Source organism: Hemitrygon akajei, unplaced genomic scaffold (genome assembly GCF_048418815.1).
Source record: "Hemitrygon akajei unplaced genomic scaffold, sHemAka1.3 Scf000041, whole genome shotgun sequence".
Classification (NCBI taxonomy): domain Eukaryota; kingdom Metazoa; phylum Chordata; class Chondrichthyes; order Myliobatiformes; family Dasyatidae; genus Hemitrygon; species Hemitrygon akajei.
Window position 1 is genome coordinate 5,576,979 of NW_027331927.1, and position 16,862 is coordinate 5,593,840.

At 46.3% G+C, this 16,862-nt stretch overlaps 1 protein-coding gene across 1 annotated transcript; it reads right to left on the reverse strand.

The window, feature by feature from the left end:
- Positions 1 to 887: 887 nt before the first annotated feature.
- LOC140720364 (uncharacterized) lies at positions 888 to 8,121 on the reverse strand. The gene is made up of 2 exons (XM_073035237.1): positions 8,060 to 8,121; positions 888 to 3,173 (listed from the first exon to the last, which is right to left on the reverse strand). Exon 2 carries the CDS (start codon positions 2,779 to 2,781, stop codon positions 1,567 to 1,569), a length of 1,215 nt encoding a protein of 404 aa, XP_072891338.1. The 5' UTR covers positions 2,782 to 3,173; positions 8,060 to 8,121; the 3' UTR covers positions 888 to 1,566.
- Between the last annotated feature and the right edge of the window lie 8,741 nt (positions 8,122 to 16,862).

Sequence of the window (16,862 nt, forward strand, 5' to 3'; positions counted from 1 at the left end):
TTTTGCCTGTATGATTCTGGGACCAACTCGTAAGCTTTGAGCACAGCCTGTTTCACTATGTCATAATCAGCTGCTTCATCAATTGTCAAAGGAGAATAGGCTTGCTGAGCCTTCCCCTTAATTACACTCTGTAAGAGAATAGGCCAACCCTCTTCTGGCCACTTTAAACTCTGAGCAACCTTCTCAAAATGCTGAAAGTATTTATCAACCTCTGTGTCATCAAATGGAGGGACCAATTTAACTTCCCAACTGGCCTCAAATTTATCACCAGAGACCAACGCTAGACTCCTTTGCTGCAACCCCTTTATCTTTTCCAGCTCGAACAGCCTCTGTCTTTCTGTTTCCTTCTTCTGTTTTTCTGCCTCTTCTCTGTTTTTCTGCTTCTCGAGCCTCAAACTGCCTCTGCCTTTCCGCAGCCTCCAGCTTTAATTTTTCTCACTTGTACTGGAGCTCAAGCTCACTAGGTTTACTTTCAGGAAACACCTCCAACTCCTCCACTTTAAACACACCATCAAATTCATAATGTTCAGCTATTATCCTCTGCATCTGTGCCCTCCTCATTGTCAATTTCACCTTAGCAAGTTTTAACCTAGCAAGGCTCAACAACTCAATCCTTCTGGCATCCTCTAATGCCTCAGAGGTTGGTTATTCCAGACGTCTATCAGCATCCATTGCTGCTGATTTTCCACACACAAATAAATGAAAACGGATGAAATTGATAATTAATCAATACGCCCCAAATCTGTCCATATCCTGGATGCAGACCCCAATTTTGTTACAAATCATAACGTTTTAGAAACGAACCAGCAGCAGTAGACTATACCTGGAGTCTGTTTTTGATGTTAAAACTATCTTTATTAGAATCTACTTATAATATAGTAACTTAAGCAAGATAAACAAAAGTTAACAGTGTTATGTGTATATATGTGAGTAAATATAAATCCAATACTATTGAGCTCAGGGGAAACAAGGCTTGGAGTCTTGAGATGGTAAAGTGTGAAAGTTCAGTTCAACCGCAGAATAGGTGATGAGAGAGATATTTGTAATCCAGGGTAAATTTTGAAAGAAGGCAATTATGTCGAACTCCACGGGTTCCATGGTGGTAAAACAAGAGAACAGTCGCTGTAAATTTTATTTGTCATTGTTCCAAACCCACATACAATTTATCACCAAAAGTGACTTGTCACAAGGGGTATCGTCTTCAAGTGGATAACCACACCACAGCCAGGCAAGGGTTAACACATCAGTGGTCTACACAGTATACCCCAAATCAGATCCATTCCTGTGGATCAAACAAGGTAACAACCACACATTTGATGTACGCTGAATCGATAATTAACCCACACTTGTGGGCATAGGAAAATTCCAAACAGTGACCCTTGGCCATTAGTTCACTGGTTTCGATCCTTCCATTTTGCCTCCTTCATCTCCGTCTGTCTCTGAGTGTCTGTGTCCTCGGTTAAAACAAAACAAGCTGCAAGTCAGACTGATTCACCTTCTTAATCTCTCTCTCTCTCTCTCTCTTAAAATGACAGTCCAAAGCAAACGAAACCCAGGGATTCATAACTATGGCCACTCCCCATTGTGAAGTGACTGGTGAGCCACTAGTTGGGACGATTGAGTGAATCTCTTCCCACAGACTGAGCAAGTGAACGGCTTTTCCCCAGTGTGAACTTGCTGATGTCTCTGTAGGTTGGATGATCCAGCGAATCTCTTCCCACATTTTGAGCAGGCGAACGGCCTTTCCCCTGTGTGAACTCGCTGGTGTTTCAGTAGTTGGAATGACAGAGTGAATCGTTTCCCACAGACTGAGCAAGTGAACGGTTTCTCCCCAGTGTGAACTCGCTGATGTACCAGTAGGGTTGATGACAGAGTGAATCGTTTCCCACAAACTGAGCAAGTGAACGGCTTCTCCCCAGTATGAACTCGCTGGTGTCTCTGTAGGGTGGAAGATTCAGTGAATCTCTTCCCACAGTCTGAGCAGGTGAATGGCCTCTCCCCAGTGTGAACTCGCTGATGTCTCTGTAGGTGGGATGACTGTGTGAATCCCTTCCCACATTCTGAGCAGGTGAATGGCTTCTCCCCAGTGTGAACTCGCTGATGTACCAGTAGGCAGGATGAATCCGTGAATCCCTTCCCACATTCTGAGCAGGTGAACGACTTCTCCCCAGTGTGAACTCGCTGATGTTTCTGCCGGGTGGATGAATCAGTGAATCCCTTCCCACAGACAGAGCAGGTGAACAGCTTCTCCCCAGTGTGAACTCGCTGATGATTCTGCAGGTTGCATAAGTGAGTGAATCTCTTCCCACAGTCTGAGCAGGTGAACGGCTTCTCCCCAGTGTGAACTCGCTGATGATTCTGTAGGTTGGATAAGTGAGTGAATCCCTTCCCACAGACTGAGCAGGTGAATGGCTTCTCCCCAGTGTGAACTCGCTGATGATTCTGTAGGTTGGATAACTCAGTGAATCTCTTCCCACATTCTGAGCAGGTGAAAGGCCTCTCCCCAGTGTGAACTCGCTGATGTCTCTGCAGGTGGGATGACTGAGTGAATCCTTTCCCACATTCTGAGCAGGTGAACGGCTTCTCCCCAGTGTGAACTCGCTGATGTACCAGTAGGCAGGATGAATCTGTGAATCCCTTCCCACATTCTGAGCAGGTGAACGGCTTCTCCCCAGTGTGAACTCGCTGATGTCTATGCAGGTAAGATGACTGACTGAATCCCTTCCCACAGTCTGAGCAGGTGTACAGCCGCTCCCTGCTGTGAACTCGCTGGTGAGCCATTACGTCAGATGACTGAGTGAATCTTTTCCCAGAAATTCAGCAGATGACCAGCCTCTGCCTGGTGTGTCCACAGGTGGGAAAACTGACTGAAACCTTTCTCACACACAGAACAGGTGAATGGCCTTGCCCAGTGTGAACTTGCTAATGTACCTTCAGTTGAGATGACCGAGTGAATCCATTCCCACTGTCTGAGGAGGTGAACGGCCTTTCTCTTGTGTAAAATGATGGGTGTGCCAGTTGGTCAGTTGACCGAGTGAATCCATTCCATGGTCTGAGCAGGAAGGATGATCGAGTGAATCCCTTGCTCCACTTCTTAAACATCCAGACAGAGACAGCAAAACTGGCGTGTCATGTTTGAGATTCACAGCGACAAATTCCTTCTCGTTTTTAACCTGTAAAAAGATTTGCAAAATCCATCAATGGGTTTAGGACAATATTTCAGTTGAAATTACTTGAGTTGCCAAGGTTTGATCTGTATCACACTGTTACAGTGAGGTTCAACCCAAGCTGGACAGAGAAATCATCTCCTGACTGGGCAGAGTGCTGGTATCTGGAATGACCATCAATTCCCTGATGCTCTTCCTGTCTCTATAAGAATGGGGCATTTCTGCCATCACCAATTTGTACCCTCGCTCAGTTTGACTCTCTCCATTGGTATTATTCCCTCGTGCAACTGGGATTTTCTTTTATGTATTATTAACTTAAAGTGCCACAGTTTTAACACCATATGAAAAATTCCTGCTGAGATGTCCGCACGTCTGATAAAAGGATTTAGAGTGAATTTTTGTATTATTTCAGGTTCTTGTCACAGTCATAAAAAATTACAACACAGAAACAGGCCCTTTGGGCCATCTAGTTTATGTCGAACTATTTAAATTGCCCAATCCCATACCCTTACCATCCAGGTATCTACACAAACCTCTTAAATGTTGAGATCGAGCTCGCATGTACCACTTATGCTGGCTGCTCATTCCACACCCGGATGACTGACTGTGTGAAGAAGTTTCCCCTCATGTTCCACTTAACATTTCACCTTTCACCCTTAACCCATGGCCTCTGGTTGTCGTCCCAGCCAATCTCAGTGGAGAAAGCCAGCTTGCATTTACACTATCTATGCCCCTCTATCACAATCAAATCTCCCCTCAATCTTCTACATTCCAATGAATAAAGCTCTGACCTGTTCAATCTTTCCTTATAACCCAAGTCCTCCGGATCTGGCAACTTTATTGAGAATTTTCTCTGAACTCTCTGAACCTTTTACATCTTTCCTGTAGGCAGGTGACCAAAACTGCACACAATACTCTAAATTAGGCCTCACCAATGTCTTCTAGAAGTGAACATAAAATCCATCTATATTTGTCAGTACTTTGGTTCATGAAGGCCATTGGGCTGAAATCTTTTTTTCCGTCTCTATCTAACTGTGATACCAATTTCAGTGAATTAAGGACCTGTACTCCCAGGACCCTTTCTTCTACAACACTCCTCCGTGCCCGACCACTCACTGTGAAAGACCTCCCTTGGTAGGTCAGACCAAAGTGCAACACCTCACACGTGTCTCCATTAAATTCCATCTTCCATTTCTCAAACCATTTTCCCAGCTGGTGCAGATTGCACTGCAAGCCATGATAATCTTCCTCACTGTCCACTACACCACCAATCTTGGTGTCATCCACAAATCTGATGATCCAGTTAACCACACTATTATCCAGATTACTGATATAGATGACAAACAACAACAGATCCAGCACTGATCCCTGCGGCAACCACTAGTCACAGGCCTCTAGTCAGAGAGGCAACCATCTGCTACCACACTCTGGCTTCTCCCAAAGACAGTGTCTCATCCAATTTACTATCTTATCTTGAATGCTGAGTGACTGAAACTTCTTGACCAAACTCCCATATGAGACTTTGTCAAGTGCCTTGCTAAAGTCCATGTAGATATCTGCTGCTTGGCCTTCATACACTTCCCTGATAACTTCCTCAAGAGACTCTATAAGATTGGTTAGACATGACCTACCATGCACAAAGCCATGGTGTCTCTCCTTAATCAGTCCACATCGATCCAAATACTTATATATTGGGTTCCTGCACATAACATTCCAAGAACTTTCCCACTACTGATGTCAAGCTCACCAATGTACAATTTCTCAGTTTAGTTTCAGAGCCTTTCTTGAACAGCAGAACAACATCGGCTGTCCTCCAATCCTCCAGTACCTCACCTGTCACTTACGATTATTTAAATATCTGTGCTTGTGCCCTGACAATTTCTGCACTTGTCCTCCGCAGGATCCTGGGGAACAACTTGTCAGGCCCTGGGGATTTATCCACACTAATCTGCCTTAAGACAGCAAACACCTCCACCTCTGTAATCTGTACAGGGTCCATGAAGTTGATGCGGCTCTGCCTCACTTCTGTAGACTCTGTGTTCAGCTCTTGAGTAAATACGGATGCAAAAAAAATCTCCCCAAGTCTACGTTATCCCTTCTTATGGATTACCATTCTGATCTTCCAGAGAATTAATTTTTTCCCTTACAATCGTTTTGCTCTTAACATATCTGCACAATCCCTGAGGATTCTCCTTCACCTTGTCTGCTGGGGCAACCTCATGCCTTCTTTTATTTCTTTCATAAGTGTTCACTTGAATTTCCTGTATTTCATAAGGACCCCATTTGTTCCTATCTGCCTGTACCTGGTATGAACGTCCTTTTTATTGATCTGGGAGAGGAAAGCCAAAGGGGTGATAGATCTGCATGCTGGGAGGTGGGGGTAGGGAGGGTTAAACTAAAGTTGCAGGGGGAATGGGAGCCTGAATGGTAGTGGAGAGGTTGTGGAGACAGATGTTGTTCAGGCCTCAGACAAAGTCAGGAATGAAAACGTTGAGCATGGTGCAGTGAATATGCTGAGCCCTATATATTTCAATACAAGGAGCAGCGTAGGAAAGGTGGATGTGTTCAGGGCATGGATCAACACCTGGAATCAACACTAGCATCTGACAACTGTGGATTGGGACAGGCTGCTTTATGGCAAAGGTGTGCTTGGTAAATGGGAGGCCTTCAAACCAAAATTTTGAAAGTACAAAGTGGGTATGCGCTTGTCAGAATAAAAGGTAAAAATAGAAACTGTAGGGAAACTTGGATTGCAAGAGATATTGAGACCCTGGTAAAGCACAAAATGGAATTGCATAACAGGGATAGGCAGTCAGTTTCTTATGGAGTATAAGAAATGCAAGAAAACACATAAGAAATAAATCAGGATGGCTAAAAGAAGGCATGAGGTTGCTGTCACAGAAAAGGTGAAGGATAATCCTCAGGGATTCTAGTGATAGATTAAGAGCAAAAGGATTGCAAGACACAAAGTTGGTCCTCTGGAAGAACAGAATGACAATCCACGTGTGGAACCAAAGCAGATGGGGGAGATCTTAAATATTTTTCCATTCTCTATTTACTCAGGATATGGACAAAGATTCTATGGGAGTGTGGAAAAGCGGCATTAAAATCATGGACCCTGTACAGTTTAAAGAAGAGAAGTTACTTCACTGTTCAAAATGGAACGTAGAAATCTACAGCATATTCCAGGCCATTCTGACTAAAATGTTGTGCCAATCATGTGACCTACTCTAGTAACTGCCCAGAATTTCCCCAGCACACACCCTCTATTTTTCTAAGCTACATGTACCTATCTAAGAGGCTGTTGAAAGACCCTGTTGTATCTGCCTCAACAAACACAGCTGGCAGCACATTCCACGCACCCACCACTCTCTGTGTAAAAAACTTACCCCTGACATCCCCTCGGTATCTATTTCCAAGCACCTTAAAACTATGCCCCCTCATGTTAACCATTTCAACCCTGGGAAAAAACTGCTGGCCACCCACACGCTCAATACCCCTCATCATTTGACTCCTCTGCCAGGTAATTACCCCCAACAGCTTCTAAAGTGGTCCACCTGTTGTTATGGGGGATGGCCACTAGAGTACTCTGTGATGCCTATTTAACCTCATTTTCCTTCCTGACTCTCACCCAGTTTCCTTTGTCCTGCCCCTTGGGTGTAACTCACCTCTCTTCATGTCATATCTATCACGCCCTCCAACTGCTGGATGATCTGGAATTCACCCATTTCAAGTTGCAGCTCATTGAAGTGCAGGGTTACAAGCTGCAGCTGGATGCACATCTTGTAGGTGAGGGCATCAGGGACACGGGAGGTCTCCCCTCCTTCCCTCCAATACTTCTCTAATTTGTAAAAATCTCCCCTCTAATTTGTAATAACTACTGTGCAGATAAATCTTGTACTGTGCATTTTTTACCCAGTGACAAGATGTGCACAGTGAATTTTATATAGAGAGGCATTCATTCTAACAGCTGGCAAATCACTGTCAATAGGAACTTTGATCTCCTCTGGGTTCGATCCAGTTCATCTGCACTCTCACACAACCTATGTAGCAGGCCTGGAACGGGTAACAGAGGATTTTCTCACCAAAGCTTTTGCACATTGTCCATATGTGGTTTGCTTGCTAAACTATGCTTTAAAAAGTCAGATTTCCAAATATCACGCCATTTCTTCCCACTTGCAAATTCTCCAGTAACTTTTGCATCACCAAAATGCAAACAGGCATCCCCAGTTTCTGTACTCTACATAAATATTCCCCCTGAACCCTCCCCCAATGACTGATGGTGGTGAACTCAGTGATGGTAATGCCAATGAATATGAAGACAAGGGCAGTGTCTGTCTCATTTGAGTCTGGCACATTTGTGATGTTACAGCTGCTTGTTGCCCAGGGCAAAGGTGCTTGATATTATTACGGACCGAGAGAGAATAGGACAAAACATGTTCTCACTGGTAGAAAAGTCCAGAGCAAGAGGAGGTAGAACAAGCAACACACACAAAATGCTGGAGGAACTCAGCAGGCCAGGCAGCATCTATGGAAAAGAGTACTAATGCTGAGTTCCTCCGGCATTTTGTGTGTTGCTTGGATTTCCAGCCGCTGCAGATTTTCTCTTGCTGCGGTTGGAGGCAGAACAAAGGTGATTTCCTCAACAGCTGATAGAAAGATTGTGTTCTCTTTTTCCGAGTTCATTATCCTTGCATTCAGATTGCTAGAGCTCAGCTCTGTCTGTGAGATCTATCTGCTCCCATTCCGATTAGCCGGAAGCTCCCCGGGGCCCGTATACGGATCTTGGGGCTGAGAGATAGGATAAAGACCTGGCCTGTGCCGAGTTTGCGGGCCACAGTCTCCGGTTCTCACAGCAATTGTCACTCAATTCGAGTCGAAAAAGCCCTTACCTTTCCGCTCCTCCCGACATTTTGTATACTGCGCGCATGCGTAATTATCAGAGCCGGCAGCAATCCTGACGCCTGCGCATTTGATCGGTGCTTCAAACGACAGCGAAATTTTAACCGCGGGGCTTTATGGGTAATCATGGTGCCATTAAAAATTTCTTGCAAGCATCGGTTCCATGTCCATATCTCAGTTTTTTTGTGTGTGTAGAAAACTCAGCAGCTTTCTTAACGCAGAAAGCGGCTCCCATAAACGATACACTCATTATCAACATGCATTTCGTGTATCTAATGCCAAAGTACAATCCTCTTACAAATGCAGATGTGAAACAAAAGAGATTCTGCAGTTGCTGGAAATACAGAGACACACACACACACACACACAATACTGGAGGAACTCTGCAGTTCAGGCAGCAACTAAGCAGAGGAGTACACAGTCTAGACATGCTGAAGGGGCTCGGATTAAATGCTGCCCATTTATTCCTCTCCACATTTGCTGCCTGATCTGCTGATTACCTGCAATGTTTTGTAGAAATTAACCATTTTGTTTTTCAATTAACCAGTTTCCAAATGTTTCTCATCTTTCATTCATAGCCACATCCTGCTGGTCTTGCTTCTCTTCCTCCTCCTGCTCGTAACCTCCAGACCCCATCTCTTTCCAGAGCCCCAAAGCCCTGATTGGTGCTGGCAACTCTTTGGTTTCTGACTCTGCTCCACTGAAGATTCACTCACTAGTCTGCTGTCAAGCTTAAGAGGTGCATTGCAGGAACCCAGCTGTCTGAGGTACAGTCCTTTGAAATTGGTGAAAATGACACAAAATTTGAAAAAAGCAGGGAAAAAGGACTTTAACCACCTTAGTCCAGAGCTCTGGGGAAGGTCAAATACTCACTGAGCTCATCGTGTTAATTAGCCTGGGGGAAATCATGCAGGAAATTCATGCAGGTGTAAAAGATGATGAGAGGCATTGATCGTGTGAAAAGTCAGAGGCTTTTTTCCCCCAGGGCTGAGATGGCTAACATGTGGGGGGCATAGTTAAGGTGCTTGGAAGTAGTTCAAGGGAGATGTCAGAGATATATTTTTTTATACAGAGAGTGGTGGGTGTGTGGACTGCACTGCCAGCGACGGTGGTACAGACGGGTACAATTGAGCCTCTCAAGAGAACCTTAGATAGGTACACGGAGCTTAGGAAAATAGAGGGTTCTGTCGTAGGAAAATTCTAGGCATTTTCTAGAGTTGGTTGCTGTGGGCCGAAGGACCTGTAATTTGCTGCAGGTTTCTCTGATTCTGGGAATTCAAGGGAAATCTCTTCTCCCACGGAGTGGTGACAAGTTGCAACAGGGAGAGTGAGAGATAACTTTTAAAATACTGATATGGAACAGAAACCTGGGCAGAGAGCAGATGGACCGAGTGGCCTCTCGAGTGTACATTGTGAGTTTGGCAGTGACAGTAAGTACCTGCGACGTGGGATTTGATACAGAATTGATTTATCTTTCACAGATCCACAATATTAAACGTCAGTGGGGCGCTGTCTTCTCCTGCATCTCTAACTCCACATTCAAGGATCGGTGGCATTCAAACGCTGGTAAAGGCAACACGTACAACACACTGGAGGAACTCAGCAGGTCGGGCAGCATCCATGAGAACGTTGTGTAGAGGGGGTTTCTTATTAGTATAAGGGGGTTTCTTCTTTGTGAGGGTTTATTTTTCTTTTTTGTTACTGCGTATGTTAATCAAATGGCTTCTTAGTTTTGTTAAAAGTAGGAATCCTTCTTTGTTGCAAGAGAGTGCTGGAAGCTTGTTTGAGTTAAATCTACTGATAACGGGAATTGTATTCATTTGTTAACCAATTGGAATTAACGTTATTCTCTCTTCTGGGTCTGTAAGCTATTGTTGGCGGGCTTTTGGGAAGATCGCCGCGAGGGGGTGAGAGAGAGAGAGAGAGGACGCGATGCTGTAAACTGGGTGAGGAACGGACCCCCACTCGGAGGCCAGGATGTTCGGCGAGGACAGAAGACGAAAATAGATGTGCTTGGTTGATCACTTCGGGTGGTCCTGAGCTACGAGTCGAGGAGTTCGGAGGGGATCAAATGGTGGCCAGAAGACTTTGTTAATTGAGCTCCAACGGTTGTACACGAAGTGGTTTGGAATTTGATAAGTCTTGGCGCCTTTTCTTTATTTTATTTTCCTTTATATATATATTGTATCATTATTAATCACATAGTTCTAGTAATATCTATAAAGTGTTATCATTTGATCGCATATGGTGTACTGTCTATTATTATTATTAAACCCAGAGTTTCGAGCTGCTTGTGAGGACTTGTGTAATAGCCACGGGCCGGTACCGAATTCAAACGAGAGCCGGTGGTGGTACGGCCTGGGGCAAGTATCTGAGGGTGAGACCCTCTTAGTGGACGCTCCGAAATACCACGAGGGAGGGAAGTTGACCGCTGAAGACACCTCGGTGAGAGAGAGAGGTCGCGGCGACTGGGCCCCTACAGGCGTGGAAGACGTAGGCAGCGTGTGTGTGGATTATATTGCGCTGAAGAGGCGCACTGTCAGTGACCAGAATACGGCCCTGAGGGCCGAAGTGACGATGGCCTGTCTGAGTGGTGCGAAGTGGTTTAAGGTGCTGGATCTGTGGAGTGGATTTTGCCAGATGCCGATGAGTGAGGCCGACAAGGAGAAGACGGCCGTTATAGGTCCCCTAGGATTCTTCCGGTACGAAAAGATGCCAGAGGGCATATCCGGAGCCCTTGCGACCTTCCCGCGGGGCACGTGGAAGACCATGGGGGATGTGGAGGTGTCTGGAGTTTTGGCGTATGTGGATGTTCTCCTGGTATTTGGATTTGCCTCGGGAGAATCTGAAGCGAGACTGTTGCAGGAGCGACTGAGAACTAAAGAGCTAAAGCTTTCTCTGGTCACGTGTCAGGTCTGGCGAAGGTCGCAGCTCGTGAGTGACTGTCTCTACGGAATCAAGTTTGATGTGGAGATGGAGAGGCCGAATTCTCAGCAGAGACCGGAGAAAGTGATCCGGAATCAGTTGGGAGACCAAGAAAGTTATCTGATTAAGAGTAACAGCAAACCGAGAGCCCGGAGAGGGGAGTTTGAGGAGGTGAAGCAATTGCGGACAGATCTTGGAAGAGAGAAGCGGAAGTTTGAAGGGAACCTGAAGATGACCATCGACAGTCCAAATGAAGTGGAAACCCTGAATGTTGACCTTGAAGAAGTCATCAGGAAGGAAAAGCTGGAGATAAGTGCAGTGAATACAGAATTGTTGAGACTGTGGCGGGAGTTGGAGGAGCCAGAGAGGAAGCTGATGTCTCGATTGCGGGAGGCTGAAGAGGTTGGGGGAGCAGTGCAGGCCACGTGCTTCCGTTTGGAGAAGATCAAACAGCAGCTACCGATCGCAGAAGTGAGGAAGAATACGGATTCGAAGGATGATGCGCTGATGTGTGGTACATGCTGCCTTTTGCTAACCCGCTCGTTTGAGGAAGAGACTGCCCTTCTGCCAGTGAGTCAGGTGTAGTGAGGAGGGTTAGCCGTGGACAGCGGGGGGCTCAGAGTTGCAGTGGGGTTAAGAGTGAGAGATTGAGAGAGAAGTTGGCAAGCGGACCCGAGGTTGTGTCCGAGCCTGGAGGGTTTTGCTGAAGGGGTACGGAGGTCTCGGAGGGTTAAGGAACTCCCAGATAAGTTGACTTATGTAGCGCCTGAGGAGCAGGGCGTGAGGTCTACTGTTTGGGGAGCAATGTCACTGTTTGTGCCTGGGTTAGGGTGTGTATTGGCAGGAAGAGTTGGGGAGTTATTTAGAAGTCATGAGAACATGACTTTTATTTGGTGGGGGGAGAGTGTAAAGGGCGTTTCTTCTTTGTTACTCCGTCTGTTAATCAAAATGGCTTCTTTGTCTTGTTAAAAGTAAGAATGCTTCTTTGTTATAAAAGAGTGCTGGAAGCTTGTTTGGGTTAAAATTTACTGATAACGATAATTGCATTTATTTGTTAACCAATTGGGATTAATGTTATTCTCTCTTCTGGGTCTGTAAGCTAGTTTTGGCGGGCTTTTGGGGAGTCGGCCCGAGGGGATGAGGGAGAGAGGACGCGATGCTGTAAGCTGGGTGACGGAACCGAGGCCAGGTTGTAGATGTACATCTGTACAAAAATGACAGGAAGAATATAAATGGACCGTGAGCAATGGCTACAACCGCGACAGCGCAGGGATCTACCTGCAAATTAACTGTGATTGTGCAGGTAGCTCATTGCATTAGTTTCCATTCAATAGTACCGATTACAGAAACAACATACCATCTCGATTTCAGACAAAACCTAGGTTCAGCAGCAGATTCTATTGGTGCCAGATATTGTTTCAATCAGAAACTATTTCTGCCCAATCAATTCTAAGCGCTGACTATAGACAGCGCAGTGCGACAGATTATGTGAACACAGGGCAGGGCCTTTCTGTGAAGTTTCTGTCCATATTCCACTTCAATCGACCGCTTCAACGTCCAAGTTTTGCAATTCCCGCGATGTGCTCTTCGGTGAGATTAAAGAATGTTTCACTGTCGTCAGGGACAGTGAATATGGAGCACAGAAACAGATATAAATAAATAACTTCAGACCGCCGTTATAAGTCAATTTGCCAGATATTTAAAATATCCATTTTAGTAATGCAGTGAATAATGTTCCATGTTTGCCGGAGCATAGAGAGCAGGTGTTACTGAGGTTAAAGTAATGGAGAGCCCTGTCTGTTTACCTATGTCAGTCACCGCGGGATATACTGTGCCCATGATTGTAAGCAGGTTCCTCAAAGTCGTTCTGCACAGCAGCCACTTCATGTGACGTCACCGCCGACTGTGCGGAGAAGCTCCTGAAGTTTTGAGAGGTAGTTATGTCTCTCAGAATGCAGAATTCTGAGCAGCTCCAGTGTGACCACGGAGTTAATGTTACCATCCGCAGCCGCTTGCCATACTACAATTACCTATCATGGAGCATGAGAGTCTGTGAAACGCTCTGCTACAGTCTGCGGTGGAGGACAAGTCTTGCTTACATCTCAAGCGCAAGTCTATCGTTTCCTGAACGGTCAGGGCATCAAAGGATATAGTGTGAATACAGGTGTGTGGGGTTGCGTGGAATCCGGGATCAGCCATGAACTGCAGGAGCAGACTCGATGGGCTGAATGGCCCAATTCTGACATTTCCCCATGGTTATGAATAAAGTATCTATCTATCTATCTATCTATCTATCTATTTCGTCTTCTGATCTTATGGTCCTCTGGAGCTAGAACTGGAATATGGAGAGTCCTCCATATCCCTCCCGTCCATGTGTATTTGGTATTAGATTAATAAATCGGGAAGATGGTGAGTTAGAATCTCTGCTGAAATTAGAGAAAACACGTTCGGTAATTAACTCCCACTCAACAGGAACAAATGTTGTCAATTATTTTCTCAGTGATTCTAGAACTAAAGGAGTCTATTCACGTTCATTATTTAACACTAACATTAAGAGATTATTGCCATACCATCCGGGCAACTGCTGTCGCAAGAAACCCCCTCCTCCACGGTAAACAGCGGGTTTCATTTCACAAGCAGGGATTGTTGACCCCACCCAACCGGAATCATTTGTGGAATTTGTCTCCCTGAAAGTCCACGAGACAAAATGACCATAAGACATCGGTGCAGAATCAGCCCATCAGATCCATCGAGTCTGCGCCGCCATTTCATCATGACTGATTCCGTTTCCGTCTGAGCCCCAGTCTCCTGCCTTCTCCGTGTATCCATTCATGCCCTGACCAATCAAGAGACGATCAAACTCTTCCTTAAATATACATAAAGATTTGGCCTCCACAGCAGCCTGTAACAAAGAATTCCACACATTCACCACTTCCTGGCAAAATAAATGCCTTCCAGAAGGACGCCTCTCCATTGTGAGGTTGTGTCCTCTGGTCTCAGATTCTCCCACCAGAGGGAACATCCTCTCCACATCCACTCCGTCAAACTCTTCGGTCAGGCTTCAATGACATCACCTCTTATCCTTCTGAAATCCAGTGAATACAGGCCCAGAGTCAAACACTTTTCATATGACAAGCCATTCAATCGCAGAATCGTTTTCGTCAACTTCGTCTGAACTCCTTCCAGGTTCACAGCACTTTTTCTAAGGTAATGGCCTGAACTGCTGACAGTGCGGCCTCACCAGTGCTTTACAACGTCTCAACAGGACATCTTTGCTTTTATATTCTATTCCTCTTGAAATGAATGCTAATATTGCACCTGCCTTCCTCACCACGGACTCACCCGGAAATCTCACCTTTAGGGAATCCTACACAAGGACTCCCAAGTGCATTGGCGCCTTCGTGTTTGCCTTCGGCTTCAAGTACATTTGCGGACACTTTATTCCCACTGCCACTTTTGTCCCACTCTCCTAATCTGCCTGTCCCTCTGTACCGCCTCAACTTCCTCAAAACTACCCGTCCCTCCACCCTTCGTCATGCCACCCGTGATGAAATGATGCACTGTCCTCTTCAGGCTGTAGAGCGGGGAAGGTATCTTTAATGGATTTCTGTGCAAACTGGAGGCGAGGTTTGAAGGTGCGAGTTGGTTCGCGTCAATCAAGACCAACTTCTACAGGGGACAGGGAGAGCGGGAGAGGGGATGGGAAGAGATTACGGAAGGGAGTGGGGAAAGGGAAGTGAAGAAGAGGAGGAAAGTTGAGTGAAACCATCATCACCCCTGGGTCCTCTATCTCCCCTCACCGTGCATATTACTTTCCCTCTCCCCACTCCTGTCTTTCCACTCACTCTGCATTCTCTCAACCCCCTCGCTCTCCACCCACATTCTCGCCTCTAGCTGTGCACCTCTCGTTCAGTACCCCTCTCACCACCACTATACTCCCCTCTGCACATCCTTTTTGTTCTTCATTCCCCTCTCCCCCGGTCTGGAGAGGGGTTCCCCTCTCCCACCACTGGTGCCATGGTGACGACACTGATGCTGTATGGGTTCTAATGCCCTTCCCTTGGACAACATCAGTGGTGTGGATAGAGTAGACTTGCAGCTTGGGGAACTTCCGGTCTTCCATAAAGAAAAAATCCTGCCCAGGCTTGCGCCCTGGAAACTTTCCAAAGCGCAAATCCATGGTCTATCGAGACTAACGGAGGCCTGCGATACCTAGAAAGTTAAAACACTTCCTGTAACAGATTATGTTTCTTGTAACAGGGTGCGGACTCTCTAAAAATTGTTCCTCTTAACCCCGCAGATAAAGCCTCACTGGACGAGTTCCCCGGTCTGTACTGACAAAGAAATGGCGTGACATATTCCCAAAACTAGTAGCGCCACAGTTGCCCCTTTAATCACCCTCGTTCTGTCGCGTCCAATGGGAGGGAACCCCGGAATATCGAGCTGCCAATCCTGCCCTTCTTGCAGCCAAGTCTTACTAATGGCTACCATATCGTAATTCCTTGTGTTGATCCAAGACCTGAGCTCATTCCCCTTTCCTCCATTACCTCTTTGCATTGAAATATACGCAGTTCACGTTAGTCGCAACATACCCAATATTTTTAATTCCTGACTTTGTCCGAAGTCTTAACAATTTCTGTGTGAGAAACTTGGTTAAGTACATGGATGGGAGGGCATGATCTGACGGATTTACAGTTCGACACAGACCGGGAGCAGTGCGTGGAAATCGCAATACCCCCAACCCCCGCCTCACCCCACAACAACCCCAACCACCCCCCCCCCCCCCCCCAGCGTCGGATTGCAGAACCGGAACCATGTGCGGTAAAACTGTCGCTGTGGGATTCCGAGACGAGGGCCGCAATCTCAACCATGACTAACATATTCGCCACTGTGGATAAATAACTGGTTAGTTTAATCATTCTGACCATACGCAGCGCCGCTCACTTATCCACGTCTCCTCACTGCCGCTGCACTTCACAATGGACTCTTCTTCCGGCCTCTTCCTCTCCCCTTCCAAATCGCTCCACTCTCCTCGCCACCCAAAACACTGAACCCTCCTTTCTACGATCCCGGTCAGTTTACCACACCCTCCGCACTGCACACATTCACTCATTTTGCTGCAAACTCGTCTCCCCCTCCCCTTCCTCGAAGCCATTTTCCCTCACCTCTCCTTCCTCGCTGCCCCTATCGCTCACCCACACCACCTCGGTACACTGCACACCCATCCTCCCTCACCCCTTTCTGTCGCTCAACACACCTCCCCCCAATTCCGCCTTTCCCTCCCAACCTTCGCAAAAAAGACCTCCCACTCCCTTTCTCTTACCCCTCTACACCTTTCTCTCTACCTCGCTCTCCTCACTCCAGCTCTCTCCCCTTGCTCCAACCATCTCTAAAGCCCTCTCTCTATATCCCCCGTGACTGTCCACTCAACATCATACATTGACAGGCATGATGTGGCCATCACTGAATCGTGGCTGAAGGATGATTGCAGTTGGGAGCTGAATGCCCAAGGTTACATGTTATATCAGAGGGATAGGAAGGCAGGCAGAGTGGGTAGTGCGGCTCTACTGGTAAAGAATAGCATCAGATCAGTAGGAAGATGTTACATAGGATTGGAAGATATTGATGATGCGGTCATCACTGAATCGTGGCTGAAGGATGATTGCAGTTGGGAGCTGAATGCCCAAGGTTACATGTTATATCAGAGGGATAGGAAGGCAGGCAGAGTGGGTAGTGTGGCTCTACTGGTAAAGAATAGCATCAGATCAGTAGGAAGATGTTACATAGGATTGGAAGTTGTTGAATCTTTGTGGGTTGAATTAAGAAACAGCAAGTGTAAAAAGACGCTGATGACAGTTATATAGAGGC